At 39.0% G+C, this 17,025-nt stretch overlaps 4 protein-coding genes across 4 annotated transcripts; 3 read left to right on the top strand and 1 right to left on the bottom strand.

Moving 5' to 3' along the window:
• On the top strand, positions 1-7,450 carry GCK72_015004 (uncharacterized protein; the record flags this gene model as incomplete). The annotated part of the gene is made up of 11 exons (XM_003108443.2): positions 1-40; positions 371-448; positions 1,403-1,503; positions 1,863-2,348; positions 2,402-2,619; positions 2,675-2,769; positions 2,823-2,948; positions 2,993-3,070; positions 5,790-5,874; positions 5,989-6,086; positions 7,251-7,450. The coding sequence occupies 11 exons, from the start codon at positions 1-3 to the stop codon at positions 7,448-7,450; spliced, it is 1,605 nt and encodes a 534-aa protein (XP_003108491.1).
• A 1,207-nt stretch (positions 7,451-8,657) lies between these two features.
• On the top strand, positions 8,658-9,278 carry GCK72_015005 (uncharacterized protein; the record flags this gene model as incomplete). Its single annotated transcript, XM_053730571.1, has 2 exons — positions 8,658-8,679; positions 8,890-9,278. 2 exons carry the CDS (start codon positions 8,658-8,660, stop codon positions 9,276-9,278), a joined length of 411 nt encoding a protein of 136 aa, XP_053585343.1.
• On the bottom strand, positions 8,729-15,071 carry GCK72_015006 (uncharacterized protein; the record flags this gene model as incomplete). Its single annotated transcript, XM_053730572.1, has 15 exons — positions 8,729-8,996; positions 9,054-9,805; positions 9,853-10,197; positions 10,261-10,473; positions 10,523-10,654; positions 10,702-11,111; positions 11,160-11,392; positions 11,711-12,024; positions 12,072-12,233; positions 12,287-12,704; positions 12,758-13,925; positions 13,976-14,190; positions 14,241-14,377; positions 14,433-14,986; positions 15,041-15,071. 15 exons carry the CDS (start codon positions 15,069-15,071, stop codon positions 8,729-8,731), a joined length of 5,352 nt encoding a protein of 1,783 aa, XP_053585344.1.
• A 361-nt stretch (positions 15,072-15,432) lies between these two features.
• GCK72_015007 (uncharacterized protein) lies at positions 15,433-16,080 on the top strand (the record flags this gene model as incomplete). The annotated part of the gene is made up of 3 exons (XM_003108589.2): positions 15,433-15,643; positions 15,689-15,873; positions 15,922-16,080. 3 exons carry the CDS (start codon positions 15,433-15,435, stop codon positions 16,078-16,080), a joined length of 555 nt encoding a protein of 184 aa, XP_003108637.2.
• Between the last annotated feature and the right edge of the window lie 945 nt (positions 16,081-17,025).

The following is a 17,025-nucleotide window of genomic DNA, read 5'->3' on the forward strand; positions in this document are numbered from 1 at the left end:
ATGGCCTCAACATCGGCTGGACAGAATTCCACTGCAAAACGTGAGTTATTTATCAACACTTTGACGACAATTTGCGGGCATTTTTATATACGGTCCCCCCCTCAATTTATATCTACCTTTAAATGTTAATCATTTCTCGTTTTCCCTATCTCGGATGAAAAAACAACAAAAATGGTCCATAGACAGAAAGAGACAAATCGAATTTGTAGTGTTTTTGTTGTGAGCGTCAACATCTTTCTTTCGCTTTCCTTCTATTGAAGGTGTCTCCTTCGCTCCCTTCAGAATCTGTCTCATCTGGGATGCATGAAAAGAATAGGACGGGGAGAGAAAAGAAAAAAGGATTTCCATCATCATCATCATTTCTTTTCAGCCGACACCACAGTCGCCACGAACAACAGTCGGGAACGCGAGCGTGACTTGAAGCAGTTCACCGAGAGATTTGTCAAGAGTGAGTTGTTTGGAGAAAAACATGAAATTGAGTCAGAGACTAATTAATGGATGAAAGGGATCCCGAGGGTTGGGTGGTTCGGGTTGGATAAGAAGACCAGAGAGCTATGATCTACTTTGAATCTGAAAATTTTTGCAAGTAGAAGGTAGTCAGTATCCAAATCCCCTATCCCCATCACACCGAGTCGTCTGAAAACTATGGCTTCATTTGGATCTATGACCTAGTTCTTCTCACCGCTTCTTCTTTTCCTTTTTTCGCAGCTCCAATATCTCGTTTCCCTCCCCACATCCATCGCCTCCTTCTTGCTCTTTTTTGTCGCTGCTCCACGCAGCCACACCCCACATTTCCACCCTCACATCCACCCTCACATCGACAACACACACACATTTGAGAAGGAGAAAAAGAAAAAGAAGAAGCCAGAAATTATACGAGCATTTTTTGTGCTCTTTCCCGTCTCTCACTCATCTACTCTCTCTCTATGCTCACTCTGACACTGACTCACGGGCTCACTCAGAGCGGCTCCGAAAGAGCTCAGTGTGGAATGAGAGAGACTTGTCTGTTTCTCTCTCTCTCTCTCTATCTCACACATCGGATTCTGACGACGTCGTCGTCATTGGCGTCGTGTAGAAGAAGAGAAATGGTTGGAAGGGAGAAACGAAAGAGAAGGCAAAAGAGCTGCTGTGTAGCTTTGAAATCGAAAATTAATCCTCCATCTCTCCTTCTTTTTTCTCTTTTTTTCGGAGAGCTCGAAACGCTTGAGAGGGTTCCCATAGTAATTTGGGCGGGCGCCAATCGGAAAGAGAAGAAGAAGAAGATGAGCTTTTTGGGAGGATGCTTCTCAAAAAAGGAAGGAATTTGGTGGCACAAAAAATGAGAGGGAGGGGAAAGGAAATGAAAGAACAATGCAAAAAATGAGAGAGGGAAGCAAAAAACAAAAAGTTCAAATTGTTTCAGCCGTCCAATTTCCGGTGTCCGAGCGGCTCACCGTCGACCAAGTCTACGATCGGCGGACCGGGAAACCAAGGCATGAAGTGCTTCGCGATCACTTCATTAAGGTGAGCATTTTTTGACAAAAGTTGGAAAATCTGAAATGGAAGAACATGTTCGTGAGAAAAAAATATGTAGAAATTCTGAAATTGGATAGACTTTTGTAAATCGGGGGTCTCCCAACCGCCTAGATGAGCACCCTCTTCGAATGAAAATCCTACAACATACAAACGTCAACTTATTCAAAATCTGATTCTATTTCTATTAGCTCAGATGACGAGTCAGACGACATGTTATTTTCTATTCAGTCTCGAGAGCGAAACAATGAAATTAAAACACACATAAATTCTTGACTCATCAAAAATGTATGCTTCTTTCCTTCCTCCTTCGTCAACGAATTCTGAATTCTGAAATCTAATGTTTGCAGGAGGGACGGATAGAAGAAGAGGCGGCGATTCGTGTTATTCAAGAGTGTACAAGTCTCTTCCGAAATGAGAAAACCATGCTGGAAATCGAGGCGCCGGTGACCGTATGCGGAGATATTCACGGACAATTCTATGATCTCATGAAACTTTTCGAAGTCGGCGGCTCGCCAGCCACCACCAAATATCTATTCTTGGGAGATTACGTCGATCGAGGATACTTCTCGATCGAATGTGTCCTCTATCTGTGGGCGTTGAAGATCTGTTATCCGAGCACACTGTTCCTTTTGAGAGGAAATCACGAGTGCCGTCATTTGACAGAGTATTTCACTTTCAAACAGGAGTGCAAGATCAAGTATTCCGAACGGGTTTACGATGTATGCATGGAATCGTTCGATGCACTTCCATTGGCTGCTCTCATGAATCAACAGTTCCTTTGTGTGCATGGTGGCCTCTCACCCGAAATTCATACTTTGGAGGATATCAGGAGGGTTAGTATTCTGTTACTCCAAAAAAGACCTCTCAAAACTGTTTTCTTTTCCAGATAGACAGATTCAAGGAGCCACCAGCATTCGGTCCAATGTGTGACCTTCTCTGGTCGGATCCACTTGAGGATTTCGGAAACGAAAGGAATTCCGAACAATTTAGTCATAATTCGGTTAGAGGATGCTCTTACTTCTACAGCTACGCCGCTTGCTGTGACTTCCTGCAGCACAACAACCTGCTCTCGATCATTCGTGCTCACGAGGCTCAAGATGCTGGGTAGGAGAGATTTTGTATACATCTAGCCCCCCTCTAATCCTTTTCCATTTTCCAGATACCGCATGTATCGCAAATCTCAAGCCACCGGCTTCCCGTCGCTTATCACCATCTTCAGTGCGCCAAATTATTTGGATGTCTATAATAACAAAGGTAGGGGGATTGGGGGAAGAAATTATTTCATTTTTTCATTTTTTCTTTTTCAGCGGCTATTCTGAAATACGAGAATAATGTGATGAACATTCGCCAGTTCAATTGTAGTCCACATCCATATTGGTTGCCAAACTTCATGGATGTCTTCACTTGGTCTCTGCCATTCGTTGGAGAGAAGGGTATGTGGATTTACGGTGGTGTAGATTTACGGAGTGAATTACAGTAACGGAGATGCTGGTTCATATTCTCAACATTTGTTCGGACGACGAGCTGATGGCTGAATGCGATGACACTTTCGAAGGTACGTCCTTTCTTTTTTCGGCACACTGGCTCCCCGAATGGGAACCCGTTGCTGCGTTCTAGAACACACCTTTAGACGTTTAGACCCCTTTAATTATTTTCCTAACTTTCAACAAAAAAAAAACAAAGATTTTCAAGAAAAAAGTTCTTCTTCTGTCAACTATGTGTACTTTCAATGATTTTGTCTTGTGCTCGGCTCCTAGGTGACCTATTTTCCCTCAAAAAGAGAATACATGTGTTTTTTTCTTTGCTCGATATATGAATATGATATGTGAACATAGTTTTCTTTCGGACATTATCTCTTTTTTCTCCGGAGGTATAGCGAGATGTAGCTCGAGGTGATACGGATGGAGAACTAGAGAGAAATATTATGGATTACATTTTTTAGGAAGAAAAAGGTTACGGTATTCATATTCAGCTTGTCAATTGGGTCCCGCCACGAAACGGGTTACTGTAATTTTCGTGGCGGGACCCAATTCTCTTCAGATATATTCATGATTATATTTTTCTGAAAGCTCTCGACACTCTGAATCTGAAAATCTGAATTTCTTTCCAAAAATACCGTAATCCATTAAAAATTTTCTACAGTATGCGAGTCTCTCTCTCTCGATGTTGTGTGTCCATTACCGCTCTCTCTCCTTCTCTATTTCTCTCTTCTCTCACTTTTTTCTTTATTTTTTTCTATTTTTTTCCTCTTTCTCTCCCTATTTTTCATATCTTTTCAATGGTCCATGTTTTCTGAATGTTGTGTTTAAATATTATTGATTGAGCCCTTCTTACCCCCTTGAATATTTGAGAAAGAGAAAAAAAGAAGAAAAAAAAAGAAAAAAGAAGATGAAGAAGAGTGGCATGGATGTGTGTGTGAGTGTGTGTATGGTATGAGACTGAAATTATTTGATATGAGGAATGAAAAATGTTCATTTTGAGTTCTATTTTTGATTGGAACAGCCTTCTACGCGGCGCCAAAAACGATGCAACAACGCTCTATTTGAATTCAAAAAGCCCTGAATCCCTTTCTGATAACCCTTAATTCTTAGATATCCAAAAACCATTCATACCTCCAAATATTCAAATTCCAAACCTAAATCGAAAGAGAGAAAAACGCATGTATTTGACCAAATTTGAGTGTAAGAAGAGCCATAGACCCCCCAATATTTATATATTTTGTCTCTCGTATTCTTATATTCCCCTTTGGAATTCATTCTTGTCTTCGTACAATTTCCCAACTGTCTGCAGGCCTAAAGCACGCCCAAAACTAGACTAAAATCCAAAATTTTTGAGAAGAAAACCTGTGTGTCCAATCTAAACAAAAAAGTGTTTTTTTATTTTCTCTGATCGAGCCGTCCGTTTTCAACTTAACAGCACGCGCCTTTAGAAATCAAAAAGATGAAATTTGAAAGTGTTTTATCTCTCTCTCTAATCCAAAAATCTATTTTAAGGAGCCGATGGTAAGTGGATTGAACTTCCCAAAGTTATTTGGTGACGTATGTTTGGAATCTCTTAGTTTTCATCTCTTTTTTATTTTTCATTCATTTTATTTTTATATAAAATGAGACACCCTGTCCCTTTAAATTTGGAATTTCGTACATTCGTACGATTCCAGCGCTTTTTACACCACCACGTATTACAAACAATCTTAGTTTCAATCGCTTTTATCAGTTGTTTTTCGAGCAAAAAACGAAGAAACAAATATATCTATGTGGCTGCTGTTCTATTTTTTGAGTTTTTGGTTTGATGCTTTAATTAGAGAATTCTTTGTCTATATCTAACCTGCTTTCACTTATTTGGCTGTTTTCTTGGAATTCTTTTAACGCTTTTTGTGTTTTGCATGCTATTTTATGTCCTTCTCTTTCCCAAGAGAGCTTCTCCTTTGTTGGAAAATAATGGAAATTTTCGAAAAAATAGTAAATTTGAGGACTAGTTGACACCCCAAAAAGTTAGAATCGATGGAGAGAAAGGTGTGTGAAAAGAAGGAAATAGAGGGACTAGGAATGGTGGCCTAGAAATCCAAATCGGTGGTTTTTTAGGTCATGATGGTTTCGGAACTTTCGGTGTGAAATTAATTTATTAGCTCGCCACGCTTCCTACAGCCGCGCTCTACTGAAACCGAAGGAAATTGTGTGCAAAATTGAGAGACTCAGAGAAAAAGCGGCATTTTCAAAGGCATTTCGGTGGAGCGCGGTTGTAAGAACAGTGCCGAGCTGATTAAAATATAGAAGTTTAACGGCAACCTTTCGTGACCTAGAATTCACAAAACTGATTTCTAGGTCACCAAGTCAGTGGCCATCACTTAATCCACTTCCGTAAGATGGTATTCGAACTTTTTCATATTGATGACCTGGAATTCCAAAAGAACCTTTCTAGGCCACAAACCCTCTCTACCAAAGTCTTCACACACTTTTCTCTCTTGTCCAACAACTTCTTTCCCTTACTTTTTCTATCCTTAATTTCGGTGACAGTGTTGAAATTCCCCCTTAAAATAGAACGACTAAAAAGTAACTTTTTCACTCTTTCTCACACCTTTTAGCCCACCTCATTAAGCAAGTATACTGACTTGGCTTTGTCTCATTTCATTTTTAATTTCATTTATTTTTTGACACCACCTGTCTCTCCTTTGGGGTGCCTACTCTTTTTTTGATTGGTATAATGTGGTTGCCAGTGGAATTCCCCCCTCCTTTCCTTGAGAAGAGAGGATTCGAGAATCAATTTCGAATTTTCAGGTGGAGTACCGTCGGCAAGAAAAGAAGTCATTCGACACAAGATTCGTGCGATTGGAAAGATGGCCAGAGCTTTCTCGGTTCTCAGGTAAGAGAAATGGATTCTGAAAAGAGAAAAAACAGAATTCTGAATCTTAAAAGCATGTAAAACTAATTAGAATGCATATATGTTATCTCATCTCTATGTGTCTTCTTATTTCAGAGAGGAATCCGAAAGTGTTCTTGCTTTGAAAGGTCTCACACCGACTGGTGCTCTTCCAGCTGGAACACTTCAAGGTGGATCACGTGGAATTAGAGAAGGTTTGTTTTTGATCTACTCGCCAATCAGTCTGTCCTCCTCCTTCATCTGCCACCATCTCTCTTCAATCGTCTCTGTCGGTCAAAGTGTGGATTTTTCTCTAACTTGTACTTACTTTTGACAACTGACAAAACGAATCGGTTAACTCAGTTCGGAATGAAATTAAATGAGAAATGAGAAAAAAGAGAATCCACATTTTGGCAGACATGAGAGCGAGTCGGTGGTGCAGTTGAAGGGATTGAATCCCGGCGGAAAGCTGCCTCAAGGGGCTCTTGGTGATGGACGACTTGATGCATACAGATTGGAACAGTCAGGTCTGAAAAATTAATGAAAAATGGGGAGAAATGATGATTAGGTTTTCAGAGGATTTCAGATTTATCAGAATGAGGGTTTTGGAAAATTTTTCATATTTTCTGAAAGCATATTTCATATTTTCTGAAAGCTAGTAATATTGTGAACATTTTTGTGCAAAAACCATAAAAACCTTCAAAGACTCACTGAGTTACACGCATTTTAAGTTTTGCTGAGGCTAACTGACTACAAACTACAAAATACAGTTAGCCTCACTATCAGCAAGATTTCAAAACGCTCTAAATCAGTCGGTTTTTAACCACTTTTTATGATTTTAGCACAGAAAAATAGCTTTTTTTAAAGTATTTTTCAATAAAACATAGAATAATCAAAGAAATAAAAACATTCCGTTCATTGGATGTACTTTCCAGGCTCATTTTGGTTCAAATTGATCTCAGACTAAATTAGAATCCAGATTTTTTTTTAGAAAACTGAGCATATTTCATATTTTCTGAAAGCTAGTGAAATTGTGAGCATTTTTATGTGAAAACCAAGAGAATCCGTCGAAAACTCACTGAGTTACACGCATTTTAAGTTTCGCTGAGGCTAACTGACTACAAACTACAAAATACAGTTAGCCTCAGCAACATTTCAAAGCGCTCTAAATCTGTCGGTTTTTAACCACTCTTTATGATTTTAGAACAGAAAAATAGCATTTTATTATCTCAGACTAAATTAGAAGCCACATTTAGAGGCCAGATTCTTTTCTAGAATTACTTTAAACCGTTTTCAAATTTGATCGAAATCACTAAAACCGTAAACCCCATCCCTTCTACTTTAACCCATTCCCAATCCACATCCTTCTCAATTTCCAGTCGCCGCAGTATCCGGAGTCGATATGGGACACACGATTCAAACATTCGAAGAAGCTCGTCGTCTCGATAAAATCAACGAGAGAATGCCACCAACAATGGCGACGCCACCAGCTCAATCGCCATCTCAATCACCGATTCCATCACGACAAACGACTCCTCAACCACCTCAAAATGGTCCATCGAATAGTTCATCTTCATAGTAGATCAAATCGATATCTCTTGTCATTTCGCAATCAGAGACACAACGCCGACATATCAAAAAGAAGAGAGAAGAAACCGAACGGCACTTTTGCGATTTGACACACAAAAAACCCTTTAAGCTTTGCTCTACACACTAACTATTATTATTCGTACTTCTTACACTGATAGTTTTTCCTTTGTATGCAAGTGCGCCCTATTGACAGTTTGATAGATTTCTCATTAGAGCGTACTACCCTCCTATCTTCTTAAGCTAGATGCTAATTTCTCCTCTTTTTGTGCATTTTGCGCAATCCCCATCCCTCCCCAATCACATAGTTATCTAGTCCATATTCTCCCCGGTCCTTTTCATGCTCCACTGTACAAGTCCGATGGAGCGCACTTACATTTTCTCTTCTTTTTTTTCTCTCGAAAGCACACTAAATACCACTCTATAAATTATCGATTTGTGATTGGATCCGTTCTCAGTCTCGTTGCGTGTTTTTAGTCGCCCCGCCCCTCCCTCTTCTTCCTGTCAAATGTGTGCCCCCTCCCTGTCCCTTTAACTACAGTAACCCCATTTTCCACTTGAGACCCATCTTCTCCTTCTTCTACAAAAATCTTTCTTTCCTCGTTTCTTTGCCATTCGTTTTGTACGTTTTCTCTTTCTAAAATATCCGATTTTTCTTTAAAATTTCCAGATCCATCATCTCGTTTTTTTTCATTTTATTATCCGTTTCTTCCCTCTTTTTTCTATACATAAATAATATAAATATGTTTTGTGTCTATAAGATTTTAATTTAAACTATGTTTCCCCTCATTTCCAATGTTTTTTGTTCTCCTCTTCCCCCAATTTTTCTCATTTTTCCCTCCGTTTCCATCCTTTTTTTGCTGAAAATCCCGATATATTTCAAACTTTCTATTTTTATATCTCTCCACTTTCTTCCCCCTTCCATCCATCTCTTTTCTTCGTTTGGAAAATATTCTTTTTGGAGATTTTTTCTTCTTTATATGGAAAATGAAGCTCTGAAAGTAATGACTTATTAATGATATTCACAGGAATTACTGGGAGGGGAATTTTAGAAGCAGAAAAGATTTAAAAATAGACAACAGAAAAAAAGTACTGAATAAAATGAAATTTGCCGTAAAGTCCTTATATTAAAGGTGTGAGTTCTGACTAGTACAGAGCACATATAAAACCAGATGAGGTGAGGGTGGAGATGATGAAAAATGCAATACAACGTATATCTGGGTTAATTATGACATTTCTATATTATTCAAAAAATCTGATTAATTACTAATTAATTTTTTCGTTTCAATGTCCGATTTGGGTCAAGATCGGGCCGGGGTGGGAGGGGCGGGGCATTGAGTGATTGATTTAGGGATACTGTAGATTGTTGGTGTGGATAATGCGCTCGCATTCTGATTCCTTCGTAGACTGGAGAGGGTCCACGATTCGCAGGGGAAATTGGGTTGGGTGGTCTTGGAGGTGGAGTCATTCTCGAAGAAATAGCCAGAGAAGAACGAAGTTTTGAGGAAAGGTTGTCAAATGAAGGGGCGGAGCGACTTCTGGAAAAAATTGGATTGGGAAATCTGAAGATTGAATTAGGAAAAAAGAAAACCTACGCCAAATTAACAGGAGTAGCAGGTCCACTTGTTCTCTTATTCGAAGACAATAAATTCGCTACAGCACTTCCGAGAGCTGCAGCTTTCGTCGATTTCAATGTAGTCATTCCACTCATATCAGAGAATGATCCATCTGCTGATTCATACGTCGACAATCGAATAGTTGCATTCGACGGAAGACGAGATCTCGTTTTCCCGAAATTCTCTTCCACATATCTCCGATGACTCTCGAAAGCATCTGCCAACGTATCATTGATTGCTCTCGCTTCTCCTTCACATCGACTCGCATGCACGTAGCAACAGTACTCCAGAATTTCCACTTGTTCAATTATAAGAGAACTCAATTCCATTATTATTGACTGTTCTCCGCACTCGCAAATGTTTCGACACGCTTCCGTAAAGAAAACTTCATAATTCTTGACTCCGCCCATTACAGCTGCACTAACCACTCCGAGAATATCACGAGAGAGTAGTTTCAGATCGAACTTTGGGTTATAAACGGCATTCGACGCAGTTTCATTGAGTTCCTTATTCTTCTTTCTCATCTGTTCAACAGCATTTTGAAGCGGACTGACATAAATCGGTTCGGCTGATTCAACGACTTCAGTGAATCGTAGATCAGTTGGTAGACTGTCAGCTGTCTTGATTCTCCATCGAACTAGCCAATTTCTCATGAATTCAGAAGACGGATCGATTGATGTCCATTTCGTTTCTTTGCGATCTTCGACTTTTGAATATTCGAAAGTTTGAATCTAAAAGAATACAATTGAAGGATTATCATCTCAATTCAATAACCTACATTATAATGTCTGTAATACTTCTTAATCGCCGGATTCACTGCTGGGTTATCATCAAAAGAGCATCCAGTCGGAATTGGATCAATATTGAATACTTGAATGTATCGTCCCGGTGAGCTGACCAAATGGGGACACGGATCCGTCTTCATAATTTTCTCGGGGTTATCGTACATCTTCATGATTCGTTGCATGAATTCTCCGTGCATTTCGAGTTGTTCACTACGGAATACAAATTTGTGTCCATTCAAATACGCAGGAAATCCTTGACCATAGAAAGCGACAAGATAGTAATAGAAGTAGGCACGTTCGGTACGATCAATCGATGTGTAGAGTTGGGCAATCTTTTTCTGAAAAAAATAAAACATTCAGATATTACAGCTCGATTCAGATTCTGAATTTCAGAAACTTACCAACAATTCTGACAACTTGTGATAATCAATGAGAATACTTTGATAGACTGGAATCAATTGATTATATACAATCAACGCGTCTTCCCAGTCTTCTCCTTTCGTGAATAACGCTCCAGCTTCTTGCATCAAATCTTCTTTTAGCTGACGATTAGTTTGACAGTGTCTATTGAGTACTCGAGATATCAGCCATGGAGGAAGAGCTTCATCTTCGAACTGCAAATGTTTGAAAAGTTAGGAATACAGTTATAGATGAGCTTCTCACATTAAGCATCGTTGCATGCCGGAGTAACGTCTTCGCTGCTTCAATTTTATTTCCATAGGAGATATGAAGATCATACAATTTGTAGATGTACTTGACGTAGAGCTCTTCATGGTTGTATTGATTATAGTATCTCTGAAAAAATAAATTTTCTTAATTTTCCAATATTCAAAATATCTTACCATCAACTGAACCGTCCTACTCATTAAACTATCCGCGCATTCAACCAAACTCTTTGATGCCACTTCATGATATTCAATCAAAGCGGTTAGAAGACGATCGATGCGTTCAATCAACTCTTCTCCACCATTTCCCATTAATTCTTTATCCGATTGACATAAAGTTATCGATAGTTGACGGAAATGTTCTTTGAATCCTTTCGTCGCACTTTGTTGATCAACATTTGTATCCAGTTGAGAGACTAATTCAGAAGCGAACTCTTTGAATGATCGACTAGCACTTGTATTGTATTCTGTCTGCATCATATCAAAGAAAATTGGAATTGTGGCTTCACGAGTTTCATCGTCATCGACTAGAGAGACTTTCAGGAAAGATCCAACCATACTTGGAATGTAATTTAGCTTTTGAGATGCTGAAAAATCAAATAAATTATATGAACTCTCAGAAATACTAGACTCACGACTCAATCTGAACCACATGCTTCTCAAATCCTTCGCCGCTGCTTTTCGTAGCTGAATTCTGACGTCTTCATCCTCATTTTTCATCCATTCATGCTTCGAATTCAACCCTTCTTGAGTGACAAACGAGACGACTGTTACCATATACTCTCTCCACATCTCCGCACAAAACTTGTCATTCGAAAAGAATGTCTGCACGGCCGACATGACGAATCGCAGCGATTTGTGGATCACTCTGAAAATTCATTTCGTTTGGTGTCTTGATTCGTTTCGCGTATCTCTTAAAAAGTTATTTCCTCTCCCTATCTAAACCTCTCTCTTTCACAGAACACAGTAAATGGATGGAGGATAAAGCGGCGGTGAACAAAAAATGGAAAGGAATGAAAAGGAATGAGAGGGAAAAGGAGAAGTGTTTGCACTGTGAACAGGGGGGAAAGGAAGAAAAAAGTAAAGGATGTTATTGACTTTTAATAACAAAACTAAATATTTTTGATATTGCCATTTTTGGAGAGAAGATTAGATTAGTAGGAATTCTTTCCACCGAATTACTAACTTATTCTGCAACATGACCATATCTTTCCAAGTCGACGGGAACGCGTTTCGATTCAACAAATCACGAATCATTTGGACCATTTCCATAAGAAAATCTCTTTTGTCTATATCCGATGGCCGTTCTTCAACATATTCACTGAACATCTGCGCAGACATTTTATCCAAAAGTGCCAGAATTACAGAGAAAAAGTGTCCACGAGCATCATCATCCGTATGTTTATCGTCATGAATCACTCGAATCATCGCTTGAACCAGTGGACGATAAACCATCAGAATGAATGATGTTAGTTCTCGATCGCCACTCTCTCCACTCTTCTGAAAAACAGGTGTGAAACAGATAGTAATATATGGAAATTTCGTACCGCATCATAGAAAAGTCTCTCTAGAATCGCAGCAATGATACTGGCGCATTCGGCAGCACGATCAGCGAATTCGCCTTTTTCGATCGCCATGTTGTCGAGTTGTATAATGTGAAGAGCATTTTGAAGGCACGGCGAGAGAAGTTGTTCACGACAAATTGCGAGCTGAAAGTGGAATTTTATAACGGAACAATTTTTAGAACCCGATAAAAAGATACCGAGAAAAACTTGGTCTCCACAATCTGTGCAATGAAATTCAATCGTTCTCTCGTCACAATATTACATCCAAAATTGTTCATCAAATCCACGATGAATCCACAAAGATTCTCTGCTGAAACTGAATCACTCTCATAGAGAAGATCAATTATTGTTGGAATATTCTTTAGTGCAGTATTCTGAACAGTCATTTTCTGCTTTTTCTCCGACATTAACATCACAAGAGACTTCATGAATTCTCGGAGATACTGCTTGTATGTCTTCTCAAAATCCTCGAACTCCTGGAATCGAATGCCACATTTCTTGGAGACAACGACCACTTTGAATAGAGGTCCCATCACTTTAAAGGCGTTTCGGGCTTTCTCGTTGGAATCTTCTGAGTCTGAGATGACGTAATGATTGAGGCAGTTCAAGATTTTTCTGAAATAAGGCATTTGAAAATGAGATATTCTTTGTGAAACTTTGAAACTTACAATGCTGCTGAAGTAAACGAGAACCGTTTCAGATAAGCTTCGAAGATTTTCGCTGCCTGTGGATAGTGACGTGGCTCTTCACACAACTTCAAAACTGCTACAATTACATCAAACACAATCTTCTCTGACGTTTCTCGATCGTGCCAAATTTCAAAAAGTGCATCCAAAAGATGACTGAGGAATCGTATCATTTCATGTTCCGTATCACCAATCGGCTGAGCCAATGCAATCAGAGAAGGCGTCAAATTGACACAATTCATTCTCCATCTGAGCACATTCAGAAGATGTTCGTTTTGAGTCAACATCGATGAACAAGAATGAGTGGAAATCAATGCGAAACTCTTTTCACTCAACGAGAATCCATGTGCATGTGGTTTCGAGCTACCAATCGATTCTTTGACTGTTCTTCTCGTAGCCGGAAGACTCATATAGGAGACATTTGAGTCATCGAAATGTGAACCGGGGTTATCTATTTTGTACACGGCCAAATCGTGTTCCCCATCACAAACCAGTCCGGCTGATCGAATTAATTGAAGATGAGCAATTGCGAATGGTCCTTTCTCTGGCTTTGGTTTATCATATGATTTCTTTGAATAGAATAGAATTCGAAGATAAACATCATGAGATGCACTCGCTGGGAGAACTATTTTGATTGGTTCCGCCCACATCGGCTTATCAGTATGATAGACTACAATACTCTTGTAAACTGTGGATAGTTGTGAGCCTGTCACTGAAATCGTCTCGAACACATTGTCCATTACATTTCCATTCGATTCAACTACATGAAGACGTGCCTCGATATTTCTATCAGATGATTTTCCAGACAATTCTGCTTGCATTAAGGTAATATACATTTCATTTCGAGTGTCCTCAATAGAAACAGCAGTTCTATCCGCTCTTCGAAGAATAACAGCAGGAGATCGACTGAATAAATGTGGATGACGAGCCTTGATTTGTGACACATTCCCAGGTACTAATTGTGTACTGATCAACAGTTTTGTCTCCATATCATTGCTTAAATTCTTTGGTATTCGATGTGTTGCGTGGTATGATTTCAGAGCTATTGGGAGTTCGGTCTCGCGATTCAAAAAGATTACACGTTCTTTTGCTTCGTGAATGAATCCGGCGAGAAAAATGCTTGACATTTCCATAATATCAGATGCGTACGCTGAAAATCATCTGGTAATATTTAATTAAAGCATTTTCTAGAATTCTTACACTGCCGACAATAGAAATTTTTCGGTACCACAGTTTCATGTCCATGTTTTCTCATTGTCGCATTTGATGATTCAATAGGCGCCACATGTACAACACGTGTCACCATCAAATACTTCTTTCGAATGTCTTCCTTGGCGAAATCTGTGAACAACGCCTTCAAATTCAAATCAGCGTGCTTCCCGCTTCCAGCATTCCAAAGAAATGTGTAGCAGTCACTGGAAAATTTGAAAATTTGAAACCGTACGAATCAAAAGTGTATGCATACGTAGTAAACATTTTCTTCTCCAAATCATATAAGGTAATACTGATTTCACACGAATATTTACAGTGAAGTTCGACGGATTTGATGGAAAGAAGTAAGGAGAAACTGTCGTTGAGAGTTACGTTTTCAGGTTTGCTGCGCTGTAAAAAATATTTTTTTCTCTTCAAGATAACTTTTTTCTCTAGAAAAACCAACCAATAAACTTCCAACTCGCTTCTGAGATGATATATGTGCTTCATAAGTTCTTAAAAGTGATAATGATTCAACATCCAATGGAACGCCTTCATCGTCTCGAATCACCACATCCAAATGAAGTATCGTGTTGCCTCGATCAACTAATTTCGACACTCGAAGTCTCAATTTACTCAACTCTTCTATTGGAATCCCTCCACTCTCAATTTTTGTTTTAACAATTAATAATTCATTGAACGATTCCATCAAATCCTCGAACGACCCGATAGTCGTACCCTCCTGCATCAGCTCTTTAATCTTTGTCCACCATTCATTTATTATTCTCGAAATCTCATCCACTACGAGGTATCCGTCGCTTGTCGACACAAACATGGATTTTTGAACAATTTGTACATAGGAAAGTGGGAAAATTCCACATTTTCCGTTCTTCTCGTCGAACTTCCGGCCGAAACCCCATTCTCCGTGTTGCCCGTAAACACAAATTCGATCACCGATGAATAATTCCAATCGAGGAAGATTATCATTTGATGGGAGTGGATCGTCGAATGTGTATTGTGCTGAAAATATAAAATCAGTAATCAAAAGTTGCATTTTTCGCTACGAAAACTCACCTATCGCGTAACGTAGACCCGTCTCTGACATTATTAACGCATCTATCTGTAAAAATCAAGTCATCCCAGGTTTTAACAATCAAACTAAGATTAAAAGTAGTATTTATAGTGTACAAAGGCAAAATATAAATACTTTTCATGCATAAAACGACTCAATGAGTTCTTGAGAACAAAACCAACACAAAAAATCAACATTAAATGTGAAAAATCATAGAAAAAATCACGAGTCTTGTTTATTTTTGGTGAGTAATGGTATGTCCGAGAGGAGTACACGGCCGGCGGCCTATGTTCCTCTACTGACGAAAGCTCGGCCATTTAAAGAAAAAGTCAAATTTGAAAGCTTTGGATTCGTTCAAAACCGTAATTTCTAACGGTTTCAGATTAGTTTTCCTATGAAAAATTGGAATCTGATGGTTAATAAACGAGTCTTCATCATAAATTTTAATGTTCTCCATGTTTTCAACAATAAAATCACACGATTCCAAATAATCCTTTTCAGGATGGACGTAGAAGACGAGGAATCCACATCAAGCGCTCCTGTAAAAGTCCAAGCGAAGAAGAGAAAGCGCCGAAGAAAGAATAAGAATGAAGATCAAGAAGAGTGTAAGTGAAAAATTCACCGTTTCCAACAACTTCGTTGATTTTCAGACGAGGAGAACAAGTTATACGCGAACCAAATAAACCAAAAGTTCGGTTCATCAAAAGGATTCAAACATAAAGATGAAACGCCAATGTTCGAAGTAAAAGGCGGTAAAGCTACTATCAAAAATTCAGGAAATCATCGATTGACAGTTAGCCGAACTTTGGATTTTCACATGAACAAACTGTTTCAGGTACAGTAACTGACATCTGAAATTGTATTTCTTACTATGAATTTTCAGTGGGAAGAAGAGCCAGATGCCATCGAATCCGCTTACATTTGTGCACTGTGCCACGAATCTGGCAGGAAACGAGAACTCTTCGGACCATATTACACTACACATAATCCCATCAAGCATTGGCCAACGTTTCTGGCTAAAAAACCGGCAAGAATCCACTAGAAACCGGGATTTCATGAATTTTTCAGTTACAGACAGCCAAAAAGCCAGTGAAAATTGAATTATGGTTCCATGGGTCGTGTGCTCTCTGGGCTCCAAACGTCCATCTTCACGGCAGTCAACTAACCAACTTGGAGCATCAAATGGACATCTTCTGGTCTCAGAATTGTGCAATTTGTCGGAAAAACGGAGCGTCCATCGCAGTGCAAAATAAGAAAAATACCTTCGTTCATTATCCGTGCGCCCTAAACAAAAGTATGTGACCTCCCGACACTTTTTTAATAGAAATTTTCTCGCTTCTTATCAGTTTTTTTCAGGCTACAAACTCGACGAGCACACACTGATGTGCAATTCCTGAAAAATCGATTCTCATCAAATTGACACTTGTTGTTTTTTCAGTTTCTTTTTATATTTGCATTATATAATTTTTCAACTTTCACATCGTTTCATCCGCTTTATTTCTCGATTTTCACCCCTGTGTTTATTGCAGTTTCTGTATGATGTATAATAAAATCCGCCGGTTTTATTTTGGTTTTGACAGTTTTTAATTGAAACCGATATAAGATTGGGAAGCTCAAATTAGTCAAAACTCAAATTATAAAAATTGAAGACTTCGCTGGAAACGCATTTAAATAGAACCTTTTATATTGCCTCAGGCGAATTTTGTAATTCTGAAATCTCTGATCATTGAATCTAAGCATCCAGATGTCAACTCATTGCACCCCTATTCATTGAAACCGATGCGCCAAACATCTATTCTTCTTCTCCTTTTTATTCGAATGAAAAACGCCACGTCATCATTCTCTGGAAACGAGGCGACAGGAAATTAACATAGGCCAATATCCAATACCCCCTCGCTCCACTCTTTTTCTTTTCTTTCATTTACTTTTTCTTCTTTTCCAGAGGATTTAAGAGGAGAGAGAAACGGAGAAAAGGGCTCTTGAATAG

This window comes from Caenorhabditis remanei, chromosome IV (genome assembly GCF_010183535.1).
Source record: "Caenorhabditis remanei strain PX506 chromosome IV, whole genome shotgun sequence".
Classification (NCBI taxonomy): Eukaryota; Metazoa; Nematoda; class Chromadorea; order Rhabditida; family Rhabditidae; genus Caenorhabditis; species Caenorhabditis remanei.